The 26340-nt window shown below is 39.9% G+C and overlaps 1 protein-coding gene across 4 annotated transcripts; it reads right to left on the minus strand.

Moving 5' to 3' along the window:
- Positions 1 to 33: 33 nt before the first annotated feature.
- On the minus strand, positions 34 to 24741 carry LOC133574494 (PH and SEC7 domain-containing protein 4). 4 transcript variants are annotated; one of them, XM_061926651.1, is made up of 18 exons: positions 24543 to 24741; positions 24063 to 24179; positions 23743 to 23932; positions 16268 to 16720; positions 11557 to 11641; positions 11229 to 11448; positions 7454 to 8038; positions 7158 to 7238; positions 6958 to 7070; positions 6826 to 6884; positions 6664 to 6753; positions 6556 to 6599; positions 6327 to 6484; positions 6181 to 6251; positions 3286 to 3431; positions 3069 to 3213; positions 2852 to 2998; positions 34 to 879 (listed from the first exon to the last, which is right to left on the minus strand). In XM_061926651.1, the coding sequence occupies exons 4-18, from the start codon at positions 16667 to 16669 to the stop codon at positions 586 to 588; spliced, it is 2640 nt and encodes an 879-aa protein (XP_061782635.1). In that variant the 5' UTR covers positions 16670 to 16720; positions 23743 to 23932; positions 24063 to 24179; positions 24543 to 24741; the 3' UTR covers positions 34 to 585. The 4 variants fall into 4 exon arrangements, with proteins under 4 accessions (XP_061782635.1, XP_061782634.1, XP_061782637.1 ...); XM_061926650.1 differs by lacking the exon at positions 24063 to 24179; XM_061926653.1 differs by lacking the exons at positions 23743 to 23932; positions 24063 to 24179; positions 24543 to 24741 and adding an exon at positions 23588 to 23730.
- Between the last annotated feature and the right edge of the window lie 1599 nt (positions 24742 to 26340).

The raw sequence follows: 26340 nt of genomic DNA on the forward strand, positions 1-26340 counted from the left end.
AAAACTAAAATACACAGAAGAAATCATGCAATATTTACAAGATATTACAAGAGCCTTTTAATTCATTGGTGAAAAAAATCTTACGTGAAATAAAGATCAGTCCTTCATTGTATGGTATTTCTTTTGACACATTTTGAGGCTGGAGCCTTTCCACAGCAGATATTCTGACTTGTTTGGTGTTTAAAATTAATATTTAAAAAATGAAACACACCTTTAGTACTGGACACATTTAAAACATGTACAAAATAAACCCTTCATATGAATAACACACTTATTTAAAAAAATGACAAAGTGCAATAACGACCTTATTGGCTTCAAGGTGTCCGGTACTCCAGCATCCCCTAGTGGTCACAAACCAGGTAGGCATGTTTGACTATTTCTACACAGCACAAAGTTACAATAAAAAAAGGTGTCTATCAGGTCCACATATTTTTGGTCACTCAACAAATGAAATATCAGGTTCTTCCACATCCTGAGAGAATTCGGGAATTCCTGAGATTAATTGTGTTTGTCAAAGTGCACGAGGTAAAAACAAAAAGGTGTGGTCGGGATTAGCTATCAAAGCATTTCCGGAATTACTTGCTGTCATGCGTCCTTATTCAGTCGAGGCGTGATGGTCCTACGGTAAGTCCACCTTTCTGAAATGTTGCGCTTGACTTTGATGGTGCTGGGCGGCGTCATCTCCAGCTCCAGGGAGGGGCTGGAGTGTGATTTGGTCAGACGGCCTTTTTCATCATCGTCCTTCTCAACCAGAGGGGACGCGCACATGGCTTTGTCAAACACGCCGAGGGCGGCGGTGATCAAAGCGCCGCCGTCGCTGGTCTTCTGGACGCTCTTCCAGGCCAGCAGCACACATGAGTAGCTCTCGTACCGACAGATCTGCGAAGCAACAAAAAAACTAGGTCACTGATGCAGTAGGGATGGGTGATATAATCTATATTGTGATATATATCGCAGCCTCTTGCAATAACAATACATAACACAATATATTATTTGGCATTTAAATATGATAATGGAACTATTTCAAACTGGGTTAAAGGTCTCCTAATTTAGCTGCTGCCGTAACATATTACATCATTTCCAGTTTTATTTTCTCAAAAATGTATTAATTTACTGTTCATAGCGAATTACTTTCTGTTAAAATACACTACGCTCTCATTCATCTGTTGATTTAATACTTCACATTTGCATAGGGCAGCGTGGCTTAGATGGTAGAGCGGTCGTGCCAGCAACTTGAGGGTTCTTAGTACGAGTCGAGCTTCCGCTATCCTAGTCGCGGTCTTCTGTCCTTGGGCTAGACCAGTAGTTCTTAACCTTGTTGGAGGTACCGAACCCCACCAGTTTCATATGCGCATTCACCAAACCCTTCTTTAGTGAAAAATAAAATGTTCTTTTTTTTTCAAATTCAAGACAAAGTTATATGTTTTTGGGAACACTTTAGTATGGGGAACATATTCTAAGTAACAAAGACTTAATTTAGAGTTATTTGGTTAGGGTTAGAGGGTTAGGGTTATAATAAGGCCATGCCGAATAAGGCATTAATAAGTACTTAATAATGACTAGTTAAGAGCCAATATGTTACTAATTTGCATGTTAATAAGCAACTAATTAATGGTGAATATGTTCCCCATACTAAAGTGTTACCATGTTTTTTTACTGGTGCACAAAATTAACCGTGCATGAACATCACCTTGTTCAAACAACAAAACCAACACAGTGCATGAACTCACAACAAATTACACACCTGCAAATCAGTCTGACTTCTGCTGTTGTCGTATCCGTAATACGCCGATAGGCAGTTTTTATTTACACGATGAGTCAGGTGTGTTTTGACCTCCGCCGAACCCCTGAGCCCGACTCACCGAACCCCTAGGGTTCGATCGAACCCAGGTTAAGAACCACTGGGCTAGACACTTCGCCCACCTTGCTCCTGATGGGTCGTGGTTACGCCTGGCTTCCCCCATTAGTGTGAATAGGTGAATTTGACATATAATGTAAAGCACTTTGGGTATCGTGCAGGTAAAGTGCTATATAAATGAAGACCATTTACTTTAGTTTTAGACAATACTACAAATTTGGGTCTCTATCCATGCGATACCAAGTAGTACAGTGCAGAATTGGCCATAACAATGTACACATTTAAAATATTCAGGATTATTAAATTAAAAATGTTTTGATCACAATTGTAATCCGACAAAAAACACAAGATGGCAATGTCACAATATCAATTCATAGAAAACATATGATAAAGTCCATCCATCCATCCATTTTTCTACCGCTTGTCCCTTTTGGGGTCGCGGTGGGTGCTGGAGCCTATCTCAAAGTCAAAAGTACAAAATAACTAAACAAAAACAAAAAATACCATTGGCTCTATTTCCTGAGTTTGTAAAAACTAAGAAAAACAACAAAAAATAATTTTCTGATGATAAAAAATATCAAAGTACCAGCCATATAGTGATACTATACTTGGTATCGTTGCATTTGATATTTGTATGGATCCACCTACGTCTGTTTACATTTACAAAATCTAACTTAGTGGTTACCTATCTATGCTTTTTTGTATCCTCCTACAGTGTGTGGAGTAACATGTTTAGCTATTACCTGTACTCTAGTCCACCAGTGATAATGCTACTTGTGAGATTTAGAAGCTGCAAAATGGCGAGACATTGGCCTCTAGCTCGCTAATGAGGACGCAGCATTGCGTTGAGGACGCTTTTGTTCGCTTGTCGCTGTGAAATTTGCAGAACATGTGTCATCAACATTAAAACTATTGTTAGCCTAATTTATATTGTCTATATCGCACACCACTAGACGACAGCTTCACAAGTGCGCCATCATGGAATGGCGCTACCTCGTGCTGCAGGTACTCCGCTCTGGTACGATGCTCCTCCATCTCCTTTCCTCTGCCCTTTCTGCCCTCCGGCAGGTTCTCCTGGAGATGCGATAGGTCAGCTTTGAAGGACTCCAGCATTCTGGTGTGAGACTGCAGCTGGCGCTCCTGCACAGGCAACGATGTCATGGCAGGGCATGCGTTTTAAACTTGAGAAAGATAAAAAGAGTAAATGTACCAGAGTGTGAGCGGATTGCGAGGCGGGCAGGATCGGCCTGCAAAACCTCCTCTGGGAGCCGACGGCAGCAGGGAACGGAGGAGAGGAGTGGAGAGCAGACACCAGGTTAATGCGGTTGATCCACGACATCATCTCCATTTTGGATCTAAGACGAAAAGAGACAACGCTAAAAGCATCACGTACACAAATTTCTCCCACAGAGAATCTCGCAACTTACGAAGCTTGAAAAAGGAAAACCCTCCAGTCGGCCGTCTGCAGACGGAACACATACGGCTTCTTTGTGTAGTCGACCGCTGGCTCGGCCAGCGAGTGATGTACACTCACCACCTCCTCGTTAGCCTGCTGCTCCTTCCTACTGTGATCCTGATACCAACACACACACGCGCATGTTGATCACCTTCATGTTCACCCACCAGCCATAACATTAGGTACATCTAATGGCTTACTAAAGTTAAAAAGTTAAAGTACCAATGATTGTCACACACACACTAGGTGTGGCGAAATTATTCTCCGCATTTGACCCATCACCCTTGATCACCCCCTGGGAGGTGAGGGGAGCAGTGAGCAGCAGCAGTGAGCAGCAGCGGTGGCTGCGCCCGGGAATCATTTTTGGTGATTTAACCCCCAATTCCAACCCTTGATGCTGAGTGCCAAGCAGGGAGGTAATGGGTCCCATTTTTATAGTCTGGTATGACTCGGCCGGGTTTTGAACTCACAACCTACCGATTTCAGGGCGGACACTCTAACCACTAGGCCACTGAGTAGGTGTACGGCATGCAAGTCTATTCTGTTTACATCAAGGCTGCAGCTATTGATTATATTAGTCGTCGAGTAATCGAGTAAAACACACAATATAACTTAAATGCGTCTTTTATGGACACAGTTTAAACATTGTTCTAATGACCTTTATCTTTCCTGTTATAAATGCATGCAACATTGGTATTTCTAGTACGTGTAAATGCTAACAAGTCCTCACATGCTTCCATGTGTATGAATAAACCATTCAATATGCAAATTAAATAAGAAGCTGCCAAAATAGATGTCTACCTTGTTTCTGGTTGTTTGCGTTTTTTAAATATGCAGGATGCTTTCTGGTAATGTGTTGCATTATTGTTGTAATGCAATTGTGAAATGCTAGCTCCACTTGACAGCGACAAACATTTTGCCACAATGTCTTTGTCTTTTTCAGGTTTAAATGATGGCAAAACCTTGGACAGCTTCTTTCATCTTCTTTGGGCACTTTACTCTCTTTGTAAATAATGTAAAGAATTGTAAATAATGCAAATAATTCAATTTATACATCCTGATGATTATCTTGTGTGATGACTGTATTATGATGATAGTATATATGATAGTATTTATCTGCATCATGAATCAATTTAAGTGGACCCCGACTTAAACAAGTTGAAAAACTTATTCGGGTGTTACCATTTAGTGGTCAATTGTACAGAATATGTACTTCACTGTGCAACCTACTACTGGTAATAAAAGTCTCAATCAATCAATCAATCAATTCCACCTCATCATCGTTTTACTTTGAGCGATCTCTCCAAGCACTCCGCTGTTCCCACCACCAGAGGTGGGTAGTAACGCGCTACATTTACTCCGTTACATCTACTTGAGTAACTTTTGGAATAAATTGTGCTTTTAAGAGTAGTTTTAATGCAACATACTTTTACTTGAGTATATTTATAGAGAAGAAACGCTACATTTACTCTGCTCCATTTATCTACATTCAGCTCGCTACTAGCTACTGATTTTTATCCATCTGTTAATGCACGCTTTGTTTATTTTGGTTTGTCAAACAGACCTTCAAAGTAGGATCTATCGCATGCCTGCGTTTCACCAATCAAATAGTCACTGGTGACGTTTGACTCCGTTTCACCAATCAGATGCAGTCACTGGTGACGTTTGACTCCATTTCACCAGGCGGTCACGTGATTAACTGCACCTAAAGTTTCAGCGGCAACAAGCTTAAGCTTACATGAACTCAACGTCAAATTTGAGGAAACACATCGCGGTAAGTAACGTTAGTAGATAGTTTGGCTGTCATCGTTGGCTGATGTTAGCTTTCCTGCTATGAATCACTGCCAAATGTACATCGTGTGGGGACATTTATTAACGCACTGCAGCCTCATAGAGAGACAGACAAAGACACACACACACACACGCATGCATAGAAACACCGATCAGAAGTGCACAGTGTGTTCCCAGATGCAGCCCACACCTATCAGTTTATGGTTTGCGTAAAGGCTAACTTGTTATTTTCTTTTATAATCTCTGCTTACTGAGCCTATGGTGCTGTTAAGTTATTGTGGCTCAAATTGCCTTATTTATTTTTTTTATGTTAATGTATTATTATTTAATATATATTATTGTTTTAGTTGCTTAAGAGATATTCCTGGCTCTGAATTTGCTCATTGCTATTTTTATGTTTTTGTGCATTATTTGTTGCCGTCATCATTAAACGAACAGGTTACTCATCAGTTACTCAGTACTTGAGTAGTTTTTTCACAACATACTTTTTACTTTTACTCAAGTAAATATTTGGGTGACTACTCCTTACTTTTACTTGAGTAATAAATCTCTAAAGTAACAGTACTCTTACTTGAGTACAATTTCTGGCTACTCTACCCACCTCTGCCCACCACACAAACACAGCACACACAAGCCACATCCCGCAGTGCGAATATATAACCTATATACCGTATTTTTTGGACTATAAGTCGCAGTTTTTTTCATAGTTTGGCCGGGCTCTAGTGCGATTTATATATGTTTTTTCCTTCTTTATTATGCATTTTCGGCAGGTGCGACTTATACTCCGGTGCGACTTATACTCCGAAAAATACGGTATATATATATATTTTTTTTTTTCATTAATCAGATTAATCACACTTCTGAACATGGATTAACCCTGACTAATCACAGAAAAACTACTTGCTTTCATAGTTTACGAGTAACATAAAAGAAGACAAAAAAAGAGTAAAGGTGCTTGTTCCCTCAAAATAAATTGCGTGATTAATCTGCGTGTATCCGTGATTAGTCCAATAATGTTTTGTGAATAATCGCATACAGTTTTTATATATATATCTCAAAACTCAGACAGACCCACCTTCTGTAAGTAAAGGACCATTCCTTTCAACACGCCGTAGAATGTCTTCCAGCGCCTTTTACCCCAAGGGGCTGTAACAACACACACTTATACAATAAATGCTGTCTCAAATTTGGTTAGCAGCACACCATGTATGTGTTTCTTACTGCGCTTCCCGTCGATGTCGGCATGGATCTTCCTCTGAAGGAAGCCCTGCTTGACTACCGGCGCCGCCTTGTCATGGGGAACGTCCTGGAAGGGGTTGCTCTTAGACCGCAAGGGTGCGTCCTCCCCCGTCAACGCCAACGTCAGCTCCACTTCGTCACTATTCGACAATGACGCGTGTGTGAGAGTGTGGCTTGTGCAAATTTGATAATGACAATAATAAATACTCACACCGCCCACTGCAATGGCTCGCTCTTGATGGAGTTGTACAGACACTAAAATGCAAATACGTAACATTTAATTGAACAATCTTTATAAAATAAATCAATACTTTCTTACTTTCAGCTGATCTTTGCTGAAGTTTTCTCCATTGTTCATCCCATCTAGGTTGGACACAAACTTGGAAGAGGACATGGCTTTTCCAACATTCTGTCAAAAACAATCACAGTTACTCTTAGTACCAGAGGTCAGAGGTTATTCAGCTGGCGCACGCTCCCTCACCTGTCCATGCAAGTCTGTGTTGAGGAGCATGAGAGCGCACGTGAGAGCCAACACAGACTCTAAGGAGGGGAAAGAGTGAAAGAATGAGTGTGTGCCTACAATGTAAAGCTCAGAAGCGAGAGCGAAGTCCACCTCTCGAGAAGAAGGAGTCCGGGTTGCACTGATGGAAGCGCCCGGCGAAGTGCTGCAGCACCCGCTCCCTCTCCTGGGTCTCTCCTAGCAGGATGACCACTTTTAAAAAAGACCTGAGAGATGCACATAAAAGTAAAACAAGTGTATTTAGGAGGCGTCCATGAGTGTGTCCAGTGAAGCTCAGCCCCCATAATGCTGACCTCAGGGCTTGATCCAGAGTTTGCCCGGTGAAATCAAAGAACTTGAGGTATTCCTCTCCAACCGCATGACTGAAGGCATTACTACAGAAATGCAAGAGGAGGTAATAGTAAACATAAGAAAACAGCTAGAATAAAACCATGACAGTCTATTATTAGTTTTTCTTAGTTGTGCATTCAGGCTCTCCCTACAGCTGTATACTGGAACTGATGTTTACACTTGTATTGCATTTAAAAAAAGGAACGTTTTCCTAAACACTGCCTGTACAATAACAAAAATTACATAATTATGCTCTTACTCTTTGTCAAGGTGCTTCACCACATCCACTCGCTGGATCCCATCCAGCTTAAATAGGCGTTGGGCGAGGCAGCACACCCTCTCTCTGTCCACGTCGCCGCCATTCATGTAAGGCGTCGCTTCCTCTGACCTTCGGCTTGTCTCCTCACTTGCCATAAGTACCGTTACGGATCCATTAAGAACGCCTTTGACCTCCTGTGCCTCGTGTGACGTTTTAGTCTCTGTAGGACCTTTGTGCTGGGGCAAGGATGAGGCTTGCTGAGCTGTTCGGTTCTCCTCCTGCTGCGCTTCAGAGTCCACAGGCAGGATTGAAACCTTTTCCTCAAATAATCCATGCAGCTGTCCCACGTGGACTGAGCCTTCACAGTGAGCTGTATTGTTTGTTTGGGTCTGCTCTGGCAGTCCGAAGTTCTGTGAGGACTTACTTGGTTCTGTCTGTATCTCTACAGATGTTTCTAATATCTCGGCATAATCACCTCCAGGAACTGAAGCTCCTTGACTTGTGGCTACCGCAGGACGTACATCCTTAGTAAGCTCACAAGTTGGTCCCTTATTGTCAGTTTTTTGTGGCGGTGTAGGGACCTCCCTAAAACACATACATTGCATGTTATAATCATCATAAAGGCAAATATTCCAATTAACGCCTCTATTCAATTAACCACAGAGTCGACTACACATGCTGGGTACGTGGTCTACAAAAGCAATTAACCGACGGGGTCTCTGAATACAAAAAAAACATTCACATCTGTGATTATAGGCAACTTAATGCAGTTTTTCCCACATAATGACATAATTGTTTTTAATCAAAACATTTTTTTTAATTAAAAAAGAAAAAAAAAGTATAACATCTTAGCATCCAGTTCAGCATGCGCTTCAAAGGGGGCCTAATATGCAAAAACAACTTTTCTTACCTATTTGTACTTGTTTTTGTGTATTTGGGATGAGCATAAGTCCCGAAAATGTAAAATCAAACAATGGCGGCATGGCGTAGATATTTATAAAACAATCTTGCCTTCATTCACACTTCCTCCAAACGAAAAGTTTGGAATGTACCCCAATTGTGACGTTTTCCCCCAAATGTGACGTCTGCGGATATCTCCATATATGGTAGAAATGCGTGAGTACGCCATTGTAGTCCGAAATTGCAGTCAATAAGCTACTTCTTTTTCTCTATCTTATTCTTGTATTCTTATATTGTACAGTATTTTGTATTTGTATAGTGTTTTGTATATTGTTAAAGTTAAAGTACCAATGATTGTCACAAACACACTAGGTGTGGCGAAATTTGTCCTCTGCATTTGACCCGTCCTCTGCATTTGACCCATCCCCTTGTTCACCCCCTGGGAGGTGAGGGGAGCAGTGGGCAGCAGCAGTGCCGCGCCCGGGAATCATTTTTGGTGATTTAACCCCCAATTCCAACCCTTGATGCTGAGTGCCAAGCAGGGAGGTAATGGGTCCCATTTTTTTATAGTCTTTGGTATGACTCGGCCGGGGTTTGAACTCACAACCTACCGATCTCAGGGCGGACACTCTAACCACTAGGCCACTGAGTAGTTGTACAGGATTGCTTATTATTTTTATTGGATAGTAGTCTGTTTATTTCAATTCTTAGGTTTTTTTCTTTATTACCTCTTGTGTAATTTATTTTTACCCCATATTTGCTCCCACTACCGCATCTTAAATTGGAGTCCTTAATCTCGTTATATGCAAATATAATGACAATAAAGTCCATTCTATTCTATTCTATTCTATTGTGGGGCAGACATACATGCATCCGCCGCTAGTGTTATTTCTAAAACAAAGTAGCGTATAGTTCCAACTTATATCTGTCAGTAGGCTCCATATGGAAACGCTAAAAACTACAACAAAGAGGGCGGGGAGAAGACGCTGTCGAAGTGGAGCCACGTAAATAAGACCGCGCAGAAACCGGTGCATCCTTAAAAGACGGTCAGAAAGTGACTTGAACGCGGTCAGTAAAACATTAATAATCTATGCAACATTTTGACCAAAGAACCACCAGTACATGTTATGTACTGTAGACCTCAAGGAAGTGTTTTAAATGTAGGGAAAAAATAAGACCCCTCTAAAATGTTGCTTTTTGCTACTTCGCTGTTAATTTTAAAGTCATGCATGTTCCACTTGCCATACTGACAATAGAATGTTCAGCTGTATTAATATAATTTGCTCCTTACCTTTATCACAACATTGTTTGTGTTGATGCTGTGTTGTACAATGCACTTGTAAACATTTTAATAAAGAGAATTATGTTTTCCTTTCTACTTCATCATTCACTCTGCATTGTTAGCGTTTAAAAAATAAAAACTCTTCTACAACTATTGTCAGCTTCCAGTTAACACACCGTAATCATTTGCAGTTTACGTAAATAAACAACTCGGCTGTAACTAGAGCATTATTGGTAAGGTTGGGACACCTAAGACAAGAGATCAACACAGTGGGAGATTCCTTGCTGTATGTTTGGTGGCTAGAGTAAAACTCCATATTAGAGAAACGACGTACTTTATTGAATTTGGTAACTGTGTCCAAATAGCTATGACCTATAGGGTTTCTCAGGGGTCAATTGTGGAACCCCTATTGTTCAATTTTCTACATCCTGCCATCAGGCTAGCTAATATGTGGCTACAGTGTGCCCTACCACAAGTATGCAGATGTCACCCGGATCTAAATGTCACTGACCACAGGTGAACGTTGTTGGCCTGTAAATTTACTTTGTCATTGCATCAAACAGACCAGTGTGTGGATGCAAAACAATTTTCATCAGCAAAACTGAAATCATTGTCTGTGGCTCACAGAAGCAAAACGTGTTATCGGTCACTTTGAGACGCTCTCTGACTATTAATAATCAGGTTACAAATCTAGTACAGTAGTAATAATGGACTCAGACTTTAACAGTTAACTTTAACAGTCAACATCAGCAGCTTTTTACCCCTTTAAAAAACGTTGCCAAAATCAAAGGAGTAGTGTCTAAACTAGACTTAGATATATATACTAACTGATGCATTTGTCAACAGCAGGCTTGACTGCTGAGCTGTAATGGCCTCCTCACTGGGCTCTGTAAACAAGCTGTAAAAAAGCTGCAGCACATCCAAAATGCTGCTGCTCAAGTCCTGACAAGAACAAAATAATACGACCATATTATGTCACTGCACTGTCTTCCTGTCGCTCAGAAAATAATGAAAAATTAAATAATCCAGTGTTATAGTACATCTTTGACATGTTAGAGCTATGTTAGAGTTTTTGTTTTATTTAATCTTGTATTTATTCTTATCATTTTTACTTCTGTTACTGTATGTAAAAACCTGCACTGCAACAACGTAATTTCCCCATTGTGGGATGAATAAAACTATAACCTAACCGATATGAACCATCTTGGGCTCTGATAAACTCAGCATGGGAGTCTTCCAGAAGAGATGTGACAGGTCTCAACTTTGGCAACGTTCAAATCCAGGCTAAAAACACTTCTAATTAGCTGTGCATACGACAACTGAAAGTATCTTATCTGTACTCTTTGCTTTTATTTCAATTAATTTCGTATTTTTTTGATGAATTTATGTTCCTTCTTGTAATTGTATGCCTCTGTAAAGCACTTTGAATAAATGGTGTCCTCTAAATAAACTTGCTTTGCCTAGGTTGCACTAATAATTTTACACTAAGTCTATCTGGTACTACAACAAACGCTGCAAAGTTCTGTGACATCAGCCAATAAGTTGGTGAAAAAAACAGGCGAAAAGATGAACAAACAATGATGAAATACTCACACGTTAACAGGGTTGGTGACGCATTCATCAGGACACTTTTTGCTCCCTTCCGCCATCTTTCCGCCTTGAAATGAAGTTTGGTTGTCTCCTGCTGAATCGGCGCGTCCAGTCATCGGCGCATCATCCCGTGGTTCTTCTGGGCGTAAATCCACTACTGCAACCGCATGGGATGTGATGCAGTCTTCCCCCTCTTCCTCTGAATCAGACTTCAGCGCGGCGGCTGGACCAGAAACGGATGCAAATCACCCTTGCATGTCTAACCAGCCAGGTAACAGAAATGCATGATACATATATGCAATTATGAAATAATCCTGTGCACGATGCGTACCGTCGTGGCTGCTCAGGCGGGGCTGATGTGTTGAATGTTGCCTTTGTTGTGTCATCGGCTCTCGTCCGACTGCAGCATCACATGGCTAAAAATTGCAACGCGGGTCATCGATCATGCACAACATGTGACTGCGGGTGCAATATGAGACTCACATCATCTACGCCATTTACCCTACATTCATCCCACCCACAATTCTGCACGGATATAAAAAAATGAGATGGCTGTGCACATTTACAAACAGCAGACCTTTCATTACCTCATGCAAGAGATGTAGCAATAGAGTCTTTACAAAGATAATGATGCTCAGCTTCGAGATGTATGAATTTAACCACATGTTTATCGCTGTGGTTTGCAGCTACAAGCTACAGGAAACAAAACATTAGTTAGAAACAACTTTAGCCGGATGCAGGAAAGTGTACACAACCACGATGTATCCACAACAGACACATTCTTGAGCCATAACTGGAAAATTGGGAAAAAAATTCTAATTTTTTAAGGTGGGAATCTTTGGGCAGCTTCGATTTCGATTCTGGGTCCGAAGTGATTTTTGATTCAACCGATTCTCATAATATATTATTTGGCATATCAATTATAATAAAACCTTTTTAAAACAGGTTACCGGTTACAAAAGCTTCTCTTGGCTGCTGACATTCGACCTTTATGCCCAGTGTTGGCCTAAAAAAAAAGTATTTTGAAAATGTATTTTTAATATTTTATTTATAGAAGTCACAGAATGTTAATCTAATTAAAAAAATAGAGCAACTCCAAACAATCCCGGCTTTAGAATATTTCACAAAATTCAATTCAATTCAATATTTACAAAGCAATTGAGAATACATACAAATACTATACACTATCTTTACACATTTAAATATCATACAAAAAAGAAAAAACAAAAATGTATATAAGCAAAAATATCAATGATGATAGTAATATTTTCATTAATAGTTCATCATCACTAGACTTAGACTTCCTTTTTATTGTCATTCAAATGTGAACTTTACAGTACAGATAAGAACGAAATTTTGTTGCATTAGCTCCTGGTAGTGCAGAATAAAAGAGCAATAAGGTGCAGATATAAATAAATAGATTACTGTACAGATAAATATATTGCACTTTAGCATATGCATCCAGGTTTATGGATGTATATTATATTGTCTTTATATTCCAGCGAGTTAATCAATTTTTGGGGGGGGGATTGAGGGGATAATTATGATGCGTTCAAGAGTCTTACGGCCTGAGGGAAGAAGCTGGAACCTGGAGGTTCAGCTACGGAGGCTGCGGAACCTCTTTCTAGAGTCCAGCAGTGAAAACAGTCCTTGGTGGGGGGTCATCATCTTCATAAGGGTTCATTTCCCTCTTTGAGGAACCCTTCCCTCGACTCCAACCATTGACGTTTATCCTGAGCCAGTCTCTGCCAAGTGAGGCCTTTGTATTGTGTAAGGTCATCTCTCCATCTTGTTTTTGCTCGTCCTCTTGGTCTTCTCTGATCACGAGGAGTCCATTCGGTCATTCTGAGTGTCCACCTTGTTGCCTGGCCACAAGTCCTCCCCATCTGTGTTTGGATGTCTTGATGGCAACATTTATATCAGAGACTCCTGTTTGTCGTCGAACCCAGATGTTAGCATTAGAGTGATGCCAAACTTGATTCTCTCCATCTTTCTCTGTGCCACAGCCATGAGTTCAGTTTGGCTTGACGTGGAGGCCAATATCTCACTGCCATATATCACCACAGGGCGTATGTACTCGTTAGATACCTCTCTTTTAATTGTCATACTTATTTGTGGGTTCTTCATGATCTTGTCCACTTTCCCAAAAGCAGCCCATCCGAGTCCCATCCTTTTTATCTCTGGCAGCAGATCTCCATTGTTTGTTCCCATCTTACCGAGATAGCTATAGCTGTCAACTTCTTCCAAAATGTTCCCATCTACAACGATTGGTTCCCTTGTAGAGTACTTATTCAACATTACTTTGGTCTTTGCATGTTTAGGCCCACCCGCTTGCTTTTGAGGTGGATTTCATTCAGCATAACATTCAGTTCTTATGAAGGGTGTGTCACCAATATTATGTCATCAGTAAATATCAGATGAGAAAGGTGTTCGCCATTGATGTTGACTCCCTTTCCTTCCCAGTTGATACTGTTGATAACAGCATATTGGAGACAGGCTGTGAAGAGTTTGGACTTCTTTCAAGGTGGATCTTATTGCTATCTTGGTGCAATCTCAATGTTGAAGTGGCACTCTTTATTACAGTTTAATTTATCCAGATCTTATATATTGTAATATTGTCTGGGCTAGTACATAGCCATCAAATGTAATCAAATGTTTCATTATGCAAAATAAGTTTGTAAGAATAGCTACCTCCTCTATTGGGCTCCATCTGTTCCTTTGTTTAGGAAACTAAATGTACTATCTATTTATGATATCAACACAGTTCAGTCCTCTTCTTCTATCTATAAATGTACGTACCACCCTAATACGCTTCCCACACCTTTCAAAGATGATTTTAAGACCAATTCGCAAGTTCATGATTATAATACCAGACAAACTGACAATCTCTATCCTATCTTTGGCCGTATCACTCTTAGCCAGTTTTCCATCAAACACAAAGGTTCTTTACTCTGGAATACTCACCTATGTATTGCAAACTCCTCATCTTCACTCACTAACTTTAAAGACATAGATTAAGGGCCAGCCTGATGAATCAACATTCTCCATTTGTTCCTACTTTATAATGTAGCCCTATACTTCCTCACACGCACACACACCCCTAGGCTCAATCCACACAAGGTAGACTCCTTATTGTTGTCTTATTTTTCATATACTCTGTTTAATTTTGTTTCTTAATTTACTGCTTTAGGTGAGAACCTTGCATAAGCCCTTTTTGGGTTTCTTTTCTCACCTGCACCTATTTCTTATTAAGTACTTCTCACTTCTTGTCTATGTATTTTAACAATGTTACCTTTTGTACTGTTTATATTGTGCGAATAAATAAATAAACAAATAAACAGGTCTTGGAGGATCGGGATGTATGCTTGGTTTTTGAGTACAGCAAAAAGTGGGTCAAACTCTATTACCGTATTTTTCGGATTATAAATCACAGTTTTTTTCTTAGTTTAGCCGTGTGCGATTTATACTCTGGAGCTATTTATGTGTGAAATTATTAACACATTACGGCGCATTGTCTACCTTTGAAGTTGGCAGAGTTGTATAGAAGCGACACCGAGGAAGAACATTTCATCGGATTTAGCAATTAGGAGTGACAGATTGTTTGGTAAACGTATACCGTAGCATGTTCTATATGTTATAGTTATTTGAATGACTCTTACCATAATATGTTACGTTAACATACCAATAGGGATGATGTTCGAAACCGGTTCTCCCGGTTGTTCGATAAGAAAAGAACCGTTCGATAAGAAAAGATCCGATTCCATGGACTCGAATCCCTTTTTGAGAACCGGTTCCCGTTATCAAGGCCACTATAGTAAAGAAAAAGAGTTGGTTCTTTATTCGAATACTTGGGAACAAATCCCGTCCCACAAGAAATGCCCTGTGGGACATCACAGGAAATGTCATTTCCTGTGATGTCACACAAGCATCAAAAATAATGGACCGGACAAAACGCCTCAAGGCATGGCTATTCACCTATAGTGATCACAGAGACAGGTTGTTTTTGTGTTACTGTATATATTTGTTTTTCTGAAAAATCCCACTTAATATACTATGGGTAACAACAGTCAATATTTTTTTTTTTTTTTTTTTTTAGAAGGATAACAGTCAATATTTATTTATTTTATTTTATTTATTTTTTTCTTATAAAATAAAAGTGAGCTTTTGTTAAACCAAATATTGTGTTTTTTTCCATAGACAACAACCTATCTGGATTCGATAAGAGAATCGATAAGGAATCGGTTCGATAAGAGGATTCGATAATGGGCTCGAACTCGATAATTTCTTATCAAATATCATCCCTACATACCAAGCACATTCTCAGTTGGTTATTCATGCGTCATATAACGTACACTTATTCAGCCTGTTGTTCACTATTCTTTATTTATTTTAAATTGCCTTTCAAATGTCTATTCTTGGTGTTGGATTTTATCAAATAAATTTCCCCAAAAAATGCGACTTATACTCTAGTGCAACTTATATATGTTTTTTCCTTCTTTATTATGCATTTTCGGCCGGTGCGACTTATACTCCGGAGCGACTTAAAGTCCGAAAAATACGGTCGAATGCCTTTTCATAGTCGACAAACGCGAAGCAAAGTGGAAAGTTGGAAACAATAATAGTTGTTTAATGTTGAATCAAAAAATGTGATTCTTAAAAAAATAAAAAATAAAAAAAAATTTTTAATTCCTAAAAAATATGAATCAATTTAGAATCAGAATATAATAAACATCGCAATTTGGATGTGAACCGATTTTTTTGGAGCAACCCTTCAATCTTTGTCCCATGTTTAGATGTCAGCTATTGGTGCAAACAACACAAAATGTCAACATTGTGTCAGAGCCATAAAGCAAATGTATCAACGAAATAGCTCCCCCACAACTGAGCATCATTACCTTTGTATTCAATTTCAGTCAATTGAACAGTACCACTCAAAAGTTTCAAAACACATTATCATTCAACAACAGGATCATGTGTGTCCAAAGTTTTAAATGGTACTGTTTGTACCTAATGTTATGGCCGACGAGGGCTGCAAAACCTACCTTGAAGTCATTTCCCACACACTTGGAGTTCACTGATGAGTCAGAGCCATTTTGTTCCTCTCTCCGATCCACTTCCTCCTCCTCATCATCGTGATGTTTGTGCAACGGCAAACAAGAAGTACCGGAGTCGGACACGCAGGTCGCGCTGCCGTCTGCTGCCAAAGGCCGCCTCTCTGTGGCGGCGTCAGGGATCTCCCACTGCACCGTGGCGAAGGAGAGCGCGGCGGCGGCGGTTGTGCAGTTCAGGGTTCGCGGCAGCCATATCGTCTCCTCCCACTCGTCGACATGCTCCTCCTTGGAATTAGCCTCCCCGTTCAAATGCTGGCGATCTATAGAGTTCCACGAGTCACGCAAAGGCGCCGTCAAATCCACGCAAGGAGAGCCCAGATATTCCTCCTCCATTAATAGACTCCCAAAGCTTTGTTAGGTTGCAAAGATGTGCCACTCACAGATCTGCAACAAGGGAAAACAACATGTGACTTCAAACAAGGCGTCACATTAAGAAAACCCCTGATTTGATTAAAGAGGTTAATCATGAGCTCCTCAAACGTCTCATTATAGAAAAAGTTGAGAGAATCTCCCTGAAGGGACCAGACAGACAATAAGTCTATTCATAGTATTTGGATGATGTTGGCGAGGAAATAAAACAGTGGCCATGTACTGTTTCCATTCTTATTACGCAACCGAGGAAAGCGGACGTAAGCAAAACTGACACCAAAATGTTTGGACACCAGCACAGTTTTGATGACGCTGCATCTATTATAAACACAACCCAGATTTGAAATAAAACAAACTAGATGAGGTTTCACACAAACATGGCATCCACAAGTTAAGATAGCCATTTGATGCAAAGTGCATCTCTTTCAGGAGCACCTGCCAAATGCCACTTCTCTAGCTAAAAGTGGCGGTATGGTCGATGCCACATCCTCTTGCGAAACAAAACTGACAGAAGGGGAGTGCACCCCTCACGCTTCAGTAACCGTTTGTCAGTCCTTTCAGGCTTTTCGCAGGGTTTTTTGTTGTTGTGATTTTTGCAGCCTAAAATGCCTAAACAGATTTTTCAGAAAGTTGCTACAAAAGTTGAGGTTTTTAAGGCTTTTTTATAATAACTTTGAATGAACGTGTGTTTTTTTATTTTTTTTGAACCAATGTTTCAAGTGTCCCTTGTAACAACCTAAAAATTGGGAAAGAAAACACTGTATTGATGTTTTACTTGTTGTATACTGCAGACTTAAAAATAGACACTTGATGGCAGTAAAAGCACATACTCAGAGCTCATTGTCAAATTACTGTACTGTTTTAATTATAACAAAAAATAGTCATGTTTAATTACAATTAGAGATGTCCGATAATGGCTTTTTTTCCGATATCCGATATCCCGATATTGTCCAACTCTTAATTACCGATTCCGATATCAATATACAGTCGTGGGATTAACACATTATTATGCCTAATTTTGTTGTGATGCCCCGCTGGATGCATTAAACAATGTAACAAGGTTTTCCAAAATAAATCAACTCAAGTTATGGAAAAAAATGCCAACATGGCACTGCCATATTTATTATTGAAGTCACAAAGTGCATTATTTTTTTAACATGCCTCAAAACAGCAGCTTGGAATTTGGGACACGCTCTCCCTGAGAGAGCATGAGGAGGTTGAGGTGGGCGGGGTTGGGGGGGGTATATTGTAGCGTCCCGGAAGAGTTAGTGCTGCAAGGGGTTCTGGATATTTGTTCTGTTGTGTTTATGTTGTGTAACGGTGCGGATGTGTGTTTGTCATTCTTGTTTGGTGTGGGTTCACAGTGTGGCGCATATTTGTAACAGTGTTAAAGTTGTTTATACGGCCACCCTCAGTGTGACCTGTATGGCTGTTGACCAAGTATGCTTGCATTCACTTGTGTTTGTGAAAAGCCGTAGATATTATGTGACTGGGCCGGCAGGCAAAGGCAGTGCCTTTAAGGTTTATTGTCCCTCCGTGTACACAGCGGCGTTTTAAAAAGTAATACATTTTACTTTTTGAAACCGATACCGATACTTTTTAAACCGATACTGATAATTTTCAATATTACTTTTTAAAGCATTTATCGGTCGTCTCTAGTTTTTAGGCTTTTTTATAGTAACATTGAATGAATGTGTGTTTTTTTAAATTTTTAACCAATGTTTTAAGTGTCCCTTGTAACATTAACCTAAAAATTGGGGAAAAATACTGTATTGCTGTTTTACTTGTTGTATACCGCAGACTTAAAAATAGACACTTGATGGCAGTAAAAGCACATACTCAGAGCCCATTGCCAAATTACTGTACTGTTTTAATTATAACAAAAAATAGTCATGTTTAATTACAATCATAGAAAAAACACAGACTCTCTGGTCTGTTGCAGACATTTTCCATGTTTATTTTAAACTTAAAAAGTGTTTGTCCATCTTAAACATTATTTAATGTGCTAGCACATTTACTCCCGCACGTTTTTCAGCACTGATTTTTGTTGGTAAGAGAAACAATGAGAGATTATCATCACACTTCAACATCTCTAACATGAAAATGCTGCCTCTTTGCTAGGTTAACATTGCAAATAAAAATTTGTTCTTAAATGTCCTTCCCTGGAGAAATGAATGCTGAACAATACGTAGATGTAGACTAGGAAGTAAATGTTTATATATTCCATTACCCAGAAAGCTTAGCGCAGTAGACAGAAACAAAAAGTGGGTCTGAGTTACGCAGGAGCATGACAATTGTGTCGTTCGATTAGCTACACCTTGTTCCTGCTTTGTCTACACTGCAAAAACTGAAATCTAAGTAAGATTAAATATCTCAAATAAGGGTGATATTTGCTTATTTTCTGTCTGATAGGATAATTCTTCTCACTAAGTAGATTACTCATATAGTACCACTGGACAAACGTATTGGGACACCTACACTGGACAACAGTATTGGGACACTTAGGACTACAACTTGACAAAAGTATTGGGACACTTCGGACTTAAACTGGACAAAGGTATTGGGACACTTCGGACTAAAACTGGACAAAGGTATTGGGACACTTGGGACTAACACTTGACAAAAGTATTGGGACACTTAGGACGAAAATTGGACATAAGTATTGGGACACTTAGGAATAAAACTGGACAAAAGTATTGGGACACCTACTCTGGACAGAAGTATTGGGACACTTAGGACTACAACTTGATAAAAGTATTGGGACACTTAGGACTAAAACTTGACAAAAGTATTGGGACACCTACACTGGACAAAAGTATTGGGACACTTAGGACTATAACTTGACAAAAGTATTGGGACACTTAGGACGAAAATTGGACATAAGTATTGGGACACTTAGGAATAAAACTGGACAAAAGTATTGGGACACCTACTCTGGACAGAAGTATTGGGACACTTAGGACTACAACTTGATAAAAGTATTGGGACACTTAGGACTAAAACTTGACAAAAGTATTGGGACACCTACACTGGACAAAAGTATTGGGACACTTAGGACTACAACTTGACAAAAGTATTGGGACACTTAGGACTAGCACCTGCCAAATACGCGGGCCCGACCAACGCTGCTTGCAGCTTTAATTTTACTTGTTTTGGAAAGTCTTGACAAGCCAAATTTTCTTGTTCTATTGGCAGATAATTTTGCTTAGTTCAAATAAAATACCCCTCATTTTATATATTTTTTTCTTGTTTTTGAACACTGACTTTTTGCAGTATACACAAGAAACAAGCAAATATTTTGATTAGACAGTTAAAGTGCGCATTTTAGCACCTCTCAGAGCCGAATTTGAAAGGCGAAAATGATACAGATTGGCCAAAATGTGCGAGAAATTTGCGTGTGCCTAATTCCTGGCAATGTTGTTGAATTTGTGTGAATTGGCGCGATCGCGACGTAGCAAAATCTTGGGAGAGGGGACTGACTTGTATGCGGTATATATTCTCACCGGACACTACTAGAGAAATGAAAGTCATATAGACTTTAGAGAAGTCAATGTGCAGTGCATACAGCAGTATAGATTTGTTATCAATAAACAGCCATTATTGTCTAAATAGAAAACCCCAAGAATGTCTAAGCACTGCGCAAGGGAGATAAAGTGGATATGGAGGTGCATGTTGTAGATACAAATAGAGGCAGTGGGCATCATGGTGAGCAGTTTGTCTGTTTTCTTCTATCATCTTATCACTACGGCGTACGCTTCGACCAACCCTTGCGCGCGCGTGTTGTCACCACAAGACTAAGGGTATCTCTCGTCAAGGTCTGTGACAGAACAACAACAAAAAAACAACACGAGGCTGGCTCCATAGCAACATTTCGTTTCTTCCTCTTATTTACACTTGTCTAGCGTCACCGTTCTGCTCACGCAACTGCCATCCGGGGCCAACATTGACCGCATTTCCTGTGCGCGCTTGCGTCTCACTTCCTGCCTGGGTGCTTTGGTTGCTCGGCTAAAATATATTGTAACAATGGGTGGGGAAAAAAGAGAAGTCTAGATGTTGCCTAGAGAGGAATAAAAACAGCAAAATTATACTGCACTTTTTTTTTATATATTTTGATTTTTTTTTTTATTATTTTCTTAGTATATGTTTTTGTCCAATTTTAGTCTTTCCCTATCTTTATGATGAAAAAAGGGGTCAAAATCTCTATAGAGAAAAACATATTTTTTATCTTAAGGATAGAAACATTAGGTATACCTACACAAACATGGAAATAGTATCAAATATATTGTCTTTATAAATAATATGGTGTACTGTGATATTAAGGTAATGTTTTGGTTATTCAGCACAGGTTAAAACAGTGGTCCCCAACCTTTTTTGCACCACGGACCGGTTTAATGTAGGCATTATTTTCAGGGACCGGCTCTCCACTTGTGTCAGATAAATACAGCAAAAATAAGTGCATGAAAAATACAACTCACTCTAACGCTGAATTAGTGGGAGCCCTGGGCTTGTTTCTTTGCAATGAAACGCAGATGGAAATCAGCCTTTGGCTACAATCTGTCACATTTGTATTTTATATGTTCTTTGATGTGCATTGTATCATGTCGCAAAGTTATAACAAATATAGCAAATAGCAACTTCCTATTAGGAGTTGTATTGTACATCTATAAACAAGCTTATTGGTGTGTCTAGTGGGACAGGCAAAAGTTAAGTTGGAGAAAATGCAGTCGTTTATACAAACCCCGTTTCCATATGAGTTGGGAAATTGTGTTAGATGTAAATATAAAAGGAATACAATGATTTGCAAATAATTTTCAACCCATATTCAGTTGAATATGCTACAAAGACAACATATTTGATGTTCAAACTGATAAAAAAAAAAATTTTTGCAAATAATCATTAACTTTAGAATTTGATGCCAGCAACACGTGACAAAGAAGTTGGGAAAGGTGGCAATAAATACTGATAAAGTTGAGGAATGCTCATCAAACACTTATTTGGAACATCCCACAGGTGTGCAGGCTAATTGGGAACAGGTGGGTGCCATGATTGAGTGTAAAAACAGCTTCCCAAAAAATGGTCACTTTTTCACAAAAAAGGATGGGGCGAGGTACACCCCTTTGTCCACAACTGCGTGAGCAAATAGTCAAACAGTTTAAGAACAACGTTTCTCAAAGTGCAATTGCAAGAAATTTAGGGATTTCAACATCTACGGTCCATAATATCATCAAAAGGTTCAGAGAATCTGGAGAAATCACTCCACGTAAGCGGCATGGCCGAAAACCAACATTGAATGACCGTGACCTTCGATCCCTCAGACGGCACTGTATCAAAAACTGACATCAATCTCTAAAGGATATCACCACATGGGCTCAGGAACACTTCAGAAAACCACTGTCACTAAATACAGTTCGTCGCTACATCTGTAAGTGCAAGTTAAAGCTCTACTATGCAAAACGAAAGCCATTTATCAACAACATCCAGAAACGCCGCCGGCTTCTCTGGGCCTGAGATCATCTAAGATTGACTGATGCAAAGTGGAAAAGTGTTCTGTGGTCTGACAAGTCCACATTTCAAATTGTTTTTGGAAATATTCGACATCGTGTCATCCGGACCAAAGGGGAAGTGAACCATCCAGACTGTTATCAACGCAAAGTTCAAAAGCCAGCATCTGTTATAGTATGGGGGTGTATTAGTGCCCAAGGCATGGGTAACTTACACATCTGTGAAGGCACCATTAATGCTGAAAGGTACATACAGGTTTTGGAGCAACATATGCTGCCATCTAAGAGCCATCTTTTTCATGGACGCCCCTGCTTATTTCAGTAAGACAATGCCAAGCCACATTCAGCACGTGTTACAACAGCGTGGCTTCGTAAAAAAAGAGTGCGGGTACTTTCCTGGCCCGCCTGCAGTCCAGACTTGTCTCCCATCGAAAATGTGTGGCGCATTATGAAGCGTAAAATACGACAGCGGAGACCCCGGACTGTTGAACGACTGAAGCTCTACATAAAACAAGGATGGGAAAGAATTCCACTTTCAAAGCTTCAACAATTAGTTTCCTCAGTTCTCGATCGTTTATTGAGTGTTGTTAAAAGAAAAGGTGATGTAACACAGTGGTGAACATGCCCTTTCCCAACTACTTTGGCTCGTGTTGCAGCCATGAAATTCTAAGTTAATTATTATTTGAAAAAAAAATAAAGTTTATGAGTTTGAACATCAAATATTTTGTCTTTGTAGTGCATTCAATTGAATATGGGTTGAAAAGGATTTGCAAATCATTGTATTCCGTTTATATTTACATCCAACACAACTTCCCAACTCATATGGAAACGGGGTTTGTAAATTATTTCAAAGACTATAAAAATGGTAGCCATTACCTCCCTGCTTGACACTCAGCATCTAGGGTTGGAATTGGGGGTTACATCACCAAAAAATGCTGCTCACTGCTCCCCTCACCTCCCAGGGGGTGATCAAGGGTGATGGGTCAAATGCAGAGAATAATTTCGCCCCACCTAGTGTGTGTGTGACAATCATAGGTACTTTAACTTTTATGTTTCCCTGCGGCCCGGTAGCAAATGCGCCACGGACCGGTACCGGTCCTCGGCCCGGTGGTTGGGAACCACTAGGTTAAAACATTAAAATGAGTATGAGAGACCGCAGTTGCTGTCCACTGTAACCACAATGTTAAAACGCTTACATTTTCCGCTCCAAGGAAAAGACTATAAGAGTTAATTTAACACAGCTCAAAAGAACCCAATATTAAGGGAAATATTCAATGTAGCCAGAACAAAAGAGGAACATGCAAAAGTGATCAAAAGGAAAGTCTCATTTCTATTAATATCAAATGTTGCAGCTCAAGTATATTTCAGAAGTGTGACTTACCGCCCTGCAGGGTCCTAAAAGTAACAACATATGATCAGCCGGCTCGTGAGCGTTTCGTCTTATGGGAGGAGGGAGTTCAAAACAGACATGGCTTCACAGACACGCTGTCAAAAAGAGAACGAAGGATACCAATCGCCCCAAGTCTTTTCTTTTACCTGCTGGGCACCGCAAACTAGCTGCACATCCGCTTCCTTTGCACCATGCTGCATTTCAGCGGGTGGTGATCGGGTCCTCACAAGCTTTCTGGACCCGGGGTCGTCCTTTACAAATAGGGAAGAGCGGAGTAGATCTGTGCGCTCGTCTCGCTGCCTACCAGGGGGGGGGGAAGAAGGAGGCGGGTGAAAGCTGTTCAAAGAAGAAAGGAAACGTTGTGATTGGTAAATGACTCAGGAGCAAAGACACCTGAGCTCAGTGTACACCCACAGGCCTGAAGGCGTGCAAGAACACACACACATTCATATATATAAATACACACAGGTCTGGTGAGGGGAGTGGCTCAGCTTCATTCCTCCAGCACTCGTAGTCATGATGTGGTACAACCAGAAGGTGTCTACTCACTCAATGTTGTCATTCATCTTTGTTTTGACAGGGGCTTTTAAAATTGCAATGCACATATTTAAGGAAGTACAACAAATCAAATATGAGCCTGCTCGACATAATAAAAAAAACTGTTATTCATTTCCGAATTGTTAGCAAACGCATTGTTTACAGTATGTTCGCGATAAGCACTTTCGACATTTCTGCTAACGCTATCGTCCAGTGAGCACAATATATATATATATATTTTTTTTAAATAAAAAATTACATTTCGCAACATTATGCCACGAATGAACACAACGTGAGCGTTATCCGTCGATAGCGACATGGTTAACAAGCACAGGCAAATTCAAAACAGACATAATAATCTTAGCATCATTAGCATGATTTAGCATCGCGATTAAAATATTAGCATTACCTAGCATTTATGAGGGCGTCCTTGCAGCTGATATCTAGCTATCAGTTGGCTTCTGTGGCCGCGTTCATAAAGGACCTAGCAACTGAGGGTAGAAAACTGTGGTCGCATAGAGTTTGTGTTGCTATTGGAACAACATTTTATCAGCGTGGTTTTAATAGTGTGCAGCACAATAAAGGTTAGCTATCCGACGTGGCTTCACTCTGAGGGGCGGCCAGCAGGGGGCGCTGTGGAGCTACTTCACAGTGATGAAAGCAGACCGGCGTCGCTTTTATGACGTCACTTTTACGCGTCATGCTTTTTTTTTTTTTCAAAGACAAAAAAAGACAAAAGCATTTGCAGCTTTGATTAGGCTGACCATATTCTGAAATCCCCAAAAAGACGACACATACAGGACTGTATCAGAAAATGAGAATATTGTGATAAAATTCTTTATTTTCTGTAATGCAATTAAAAAAACAAAAATCTTATGCATTCTGGATTCATTACACATCAACTGAAATATTGGGGTATTGTGAAGAAGAAGCTGAAAGACCAGACCCAATAATGCAAATGAACTAAAGGCCGCCATCAGTGTGTGAATGTGTGTGTGTGAATGGGTGAATGTGGAAATACTGTCAAAGCGCTTTGAGTACCTTGAAGGTAGAAAAGCGCTATACAAGTATAACCCATTTATCATTTATTTATTTTATTATGGTGCCAGATTATGCTGGGAAATGAAATCATCATCTCCATAGAGCTTTTCAACAGCCAAAACCACCAGTAACTGGTGTACTAACCATGGCATTACTGTCCTCGATTGGCCTGCCAACTCCCCTGACCTGAACCCCATGTGGAATTTGTGGGGTATTGTGAAGAAGAAGCTGAAAGACACCAGACCCAATAATGCAAATGAGCTAAAGGCCGCTATTGAAGCATCCTGGGCATCCATAACACCTCAGAAATGCCACAGGCTGATTGCCTCCATGCCACGCCGCATTGATGCAGTAATGTTGTTTTGCTGTTATAAATCTTATTTTTTTTACTTGGTCTGAGGAAATATTCTAATATTTTGAGATAGGATTTTGGAGTTTTCTTAAGCTGTATGCCATAATCAGCAATATTAAAATAATAAAATTCTTGCAATATTTCAGTTGATGTGTAATGAATCCAGAATGTATGACACTTTCATGTTTTTAGTTGCATTACAGAAAATAAAGGACTTTATCCCAATATTCACATTTTCCGGCTTCCTCCCACCTCCAAAGACATGCACCTGGGGATAAGTTGATTGGCAACACTAAATTGGCCCTAGTGTGTGGATGTGAGTGTGAATGTTGTCTGTCTATCTGTGTTGGCCCTGCGATGAGGTGGCGACTTGTCCAGGGTGTACCCCGCCTTCCGCCCGATTGTAGCTAAGATAGGCTCCAGCGCCCCCCGCGACCCGAAGGGAATAAGCGGTAGAAAATGGATGGATGGTCCTGTGTATGCGTGCCAAGGCCGGGGATAGGTGAAAATTTGCCAATGATACTCGAACTTGCTTTATAAATAATATATTTATTTATATAAAGCATTTTTTTCTAGGAATTTTCAAAATGGGGTCCCACAGTAAATTTTTGGGGTCCCGCTTTTTTGTAAGCGTATTTGAAAAAAAAAAAGATAAATAAATAAATGCATTGTCCTGTTATATCTCACATTCTATATTGTGTTTTGGAAAAAGGTTGTCATAAACGTTACTTGATTCATTTAAAAAAAATAATAAAAAAAAGAAAACAATTTTGTATACATATTTAATTGTATCCATCCATCCATCTATCTTCTT

Source organism: Nerophis lumbriciformis, linkage group LG32, assembly GCF_033978685.3.
Source record: "Nerophis lumbriciformis linkage group LG32, RoL_Nlum_v2.1, whole genome shotgun sequence".
Classification (NCBI taxonomy): domain Eukaryota; kingdom Metazoa; phylum Chordata; class Actinopteri; order Syngnathiformes; family Syngnathidae; genus Nerophis; species Nerophis lumbriciformis.

Bases quoted from the DNA above. Each gene is read 5' to 3' on its own strand.
- LOC133574494 (XM_061926650.1), bottom strand. From the start codon at position 16,669: ATGGAGGAGGAATATCTGGGCTCTCCTTGCGTGGATTTGACGGCGCCT. The intron at 6,485-6,555 runs GTGAGTATTTAT...ATTGTCGAATAG, and splicing joins GAGCCATTGCAGTGGGCGGT to TGACGAAGTGGAGCTGACGT. The intron at 6,252-6,326 runs GTAAGAAACACA...GTGTTGTTACAG, and splicing joins CGACATCGACGGGAAGCGCA to CCCCTTGGGGTAAAAGGCGC.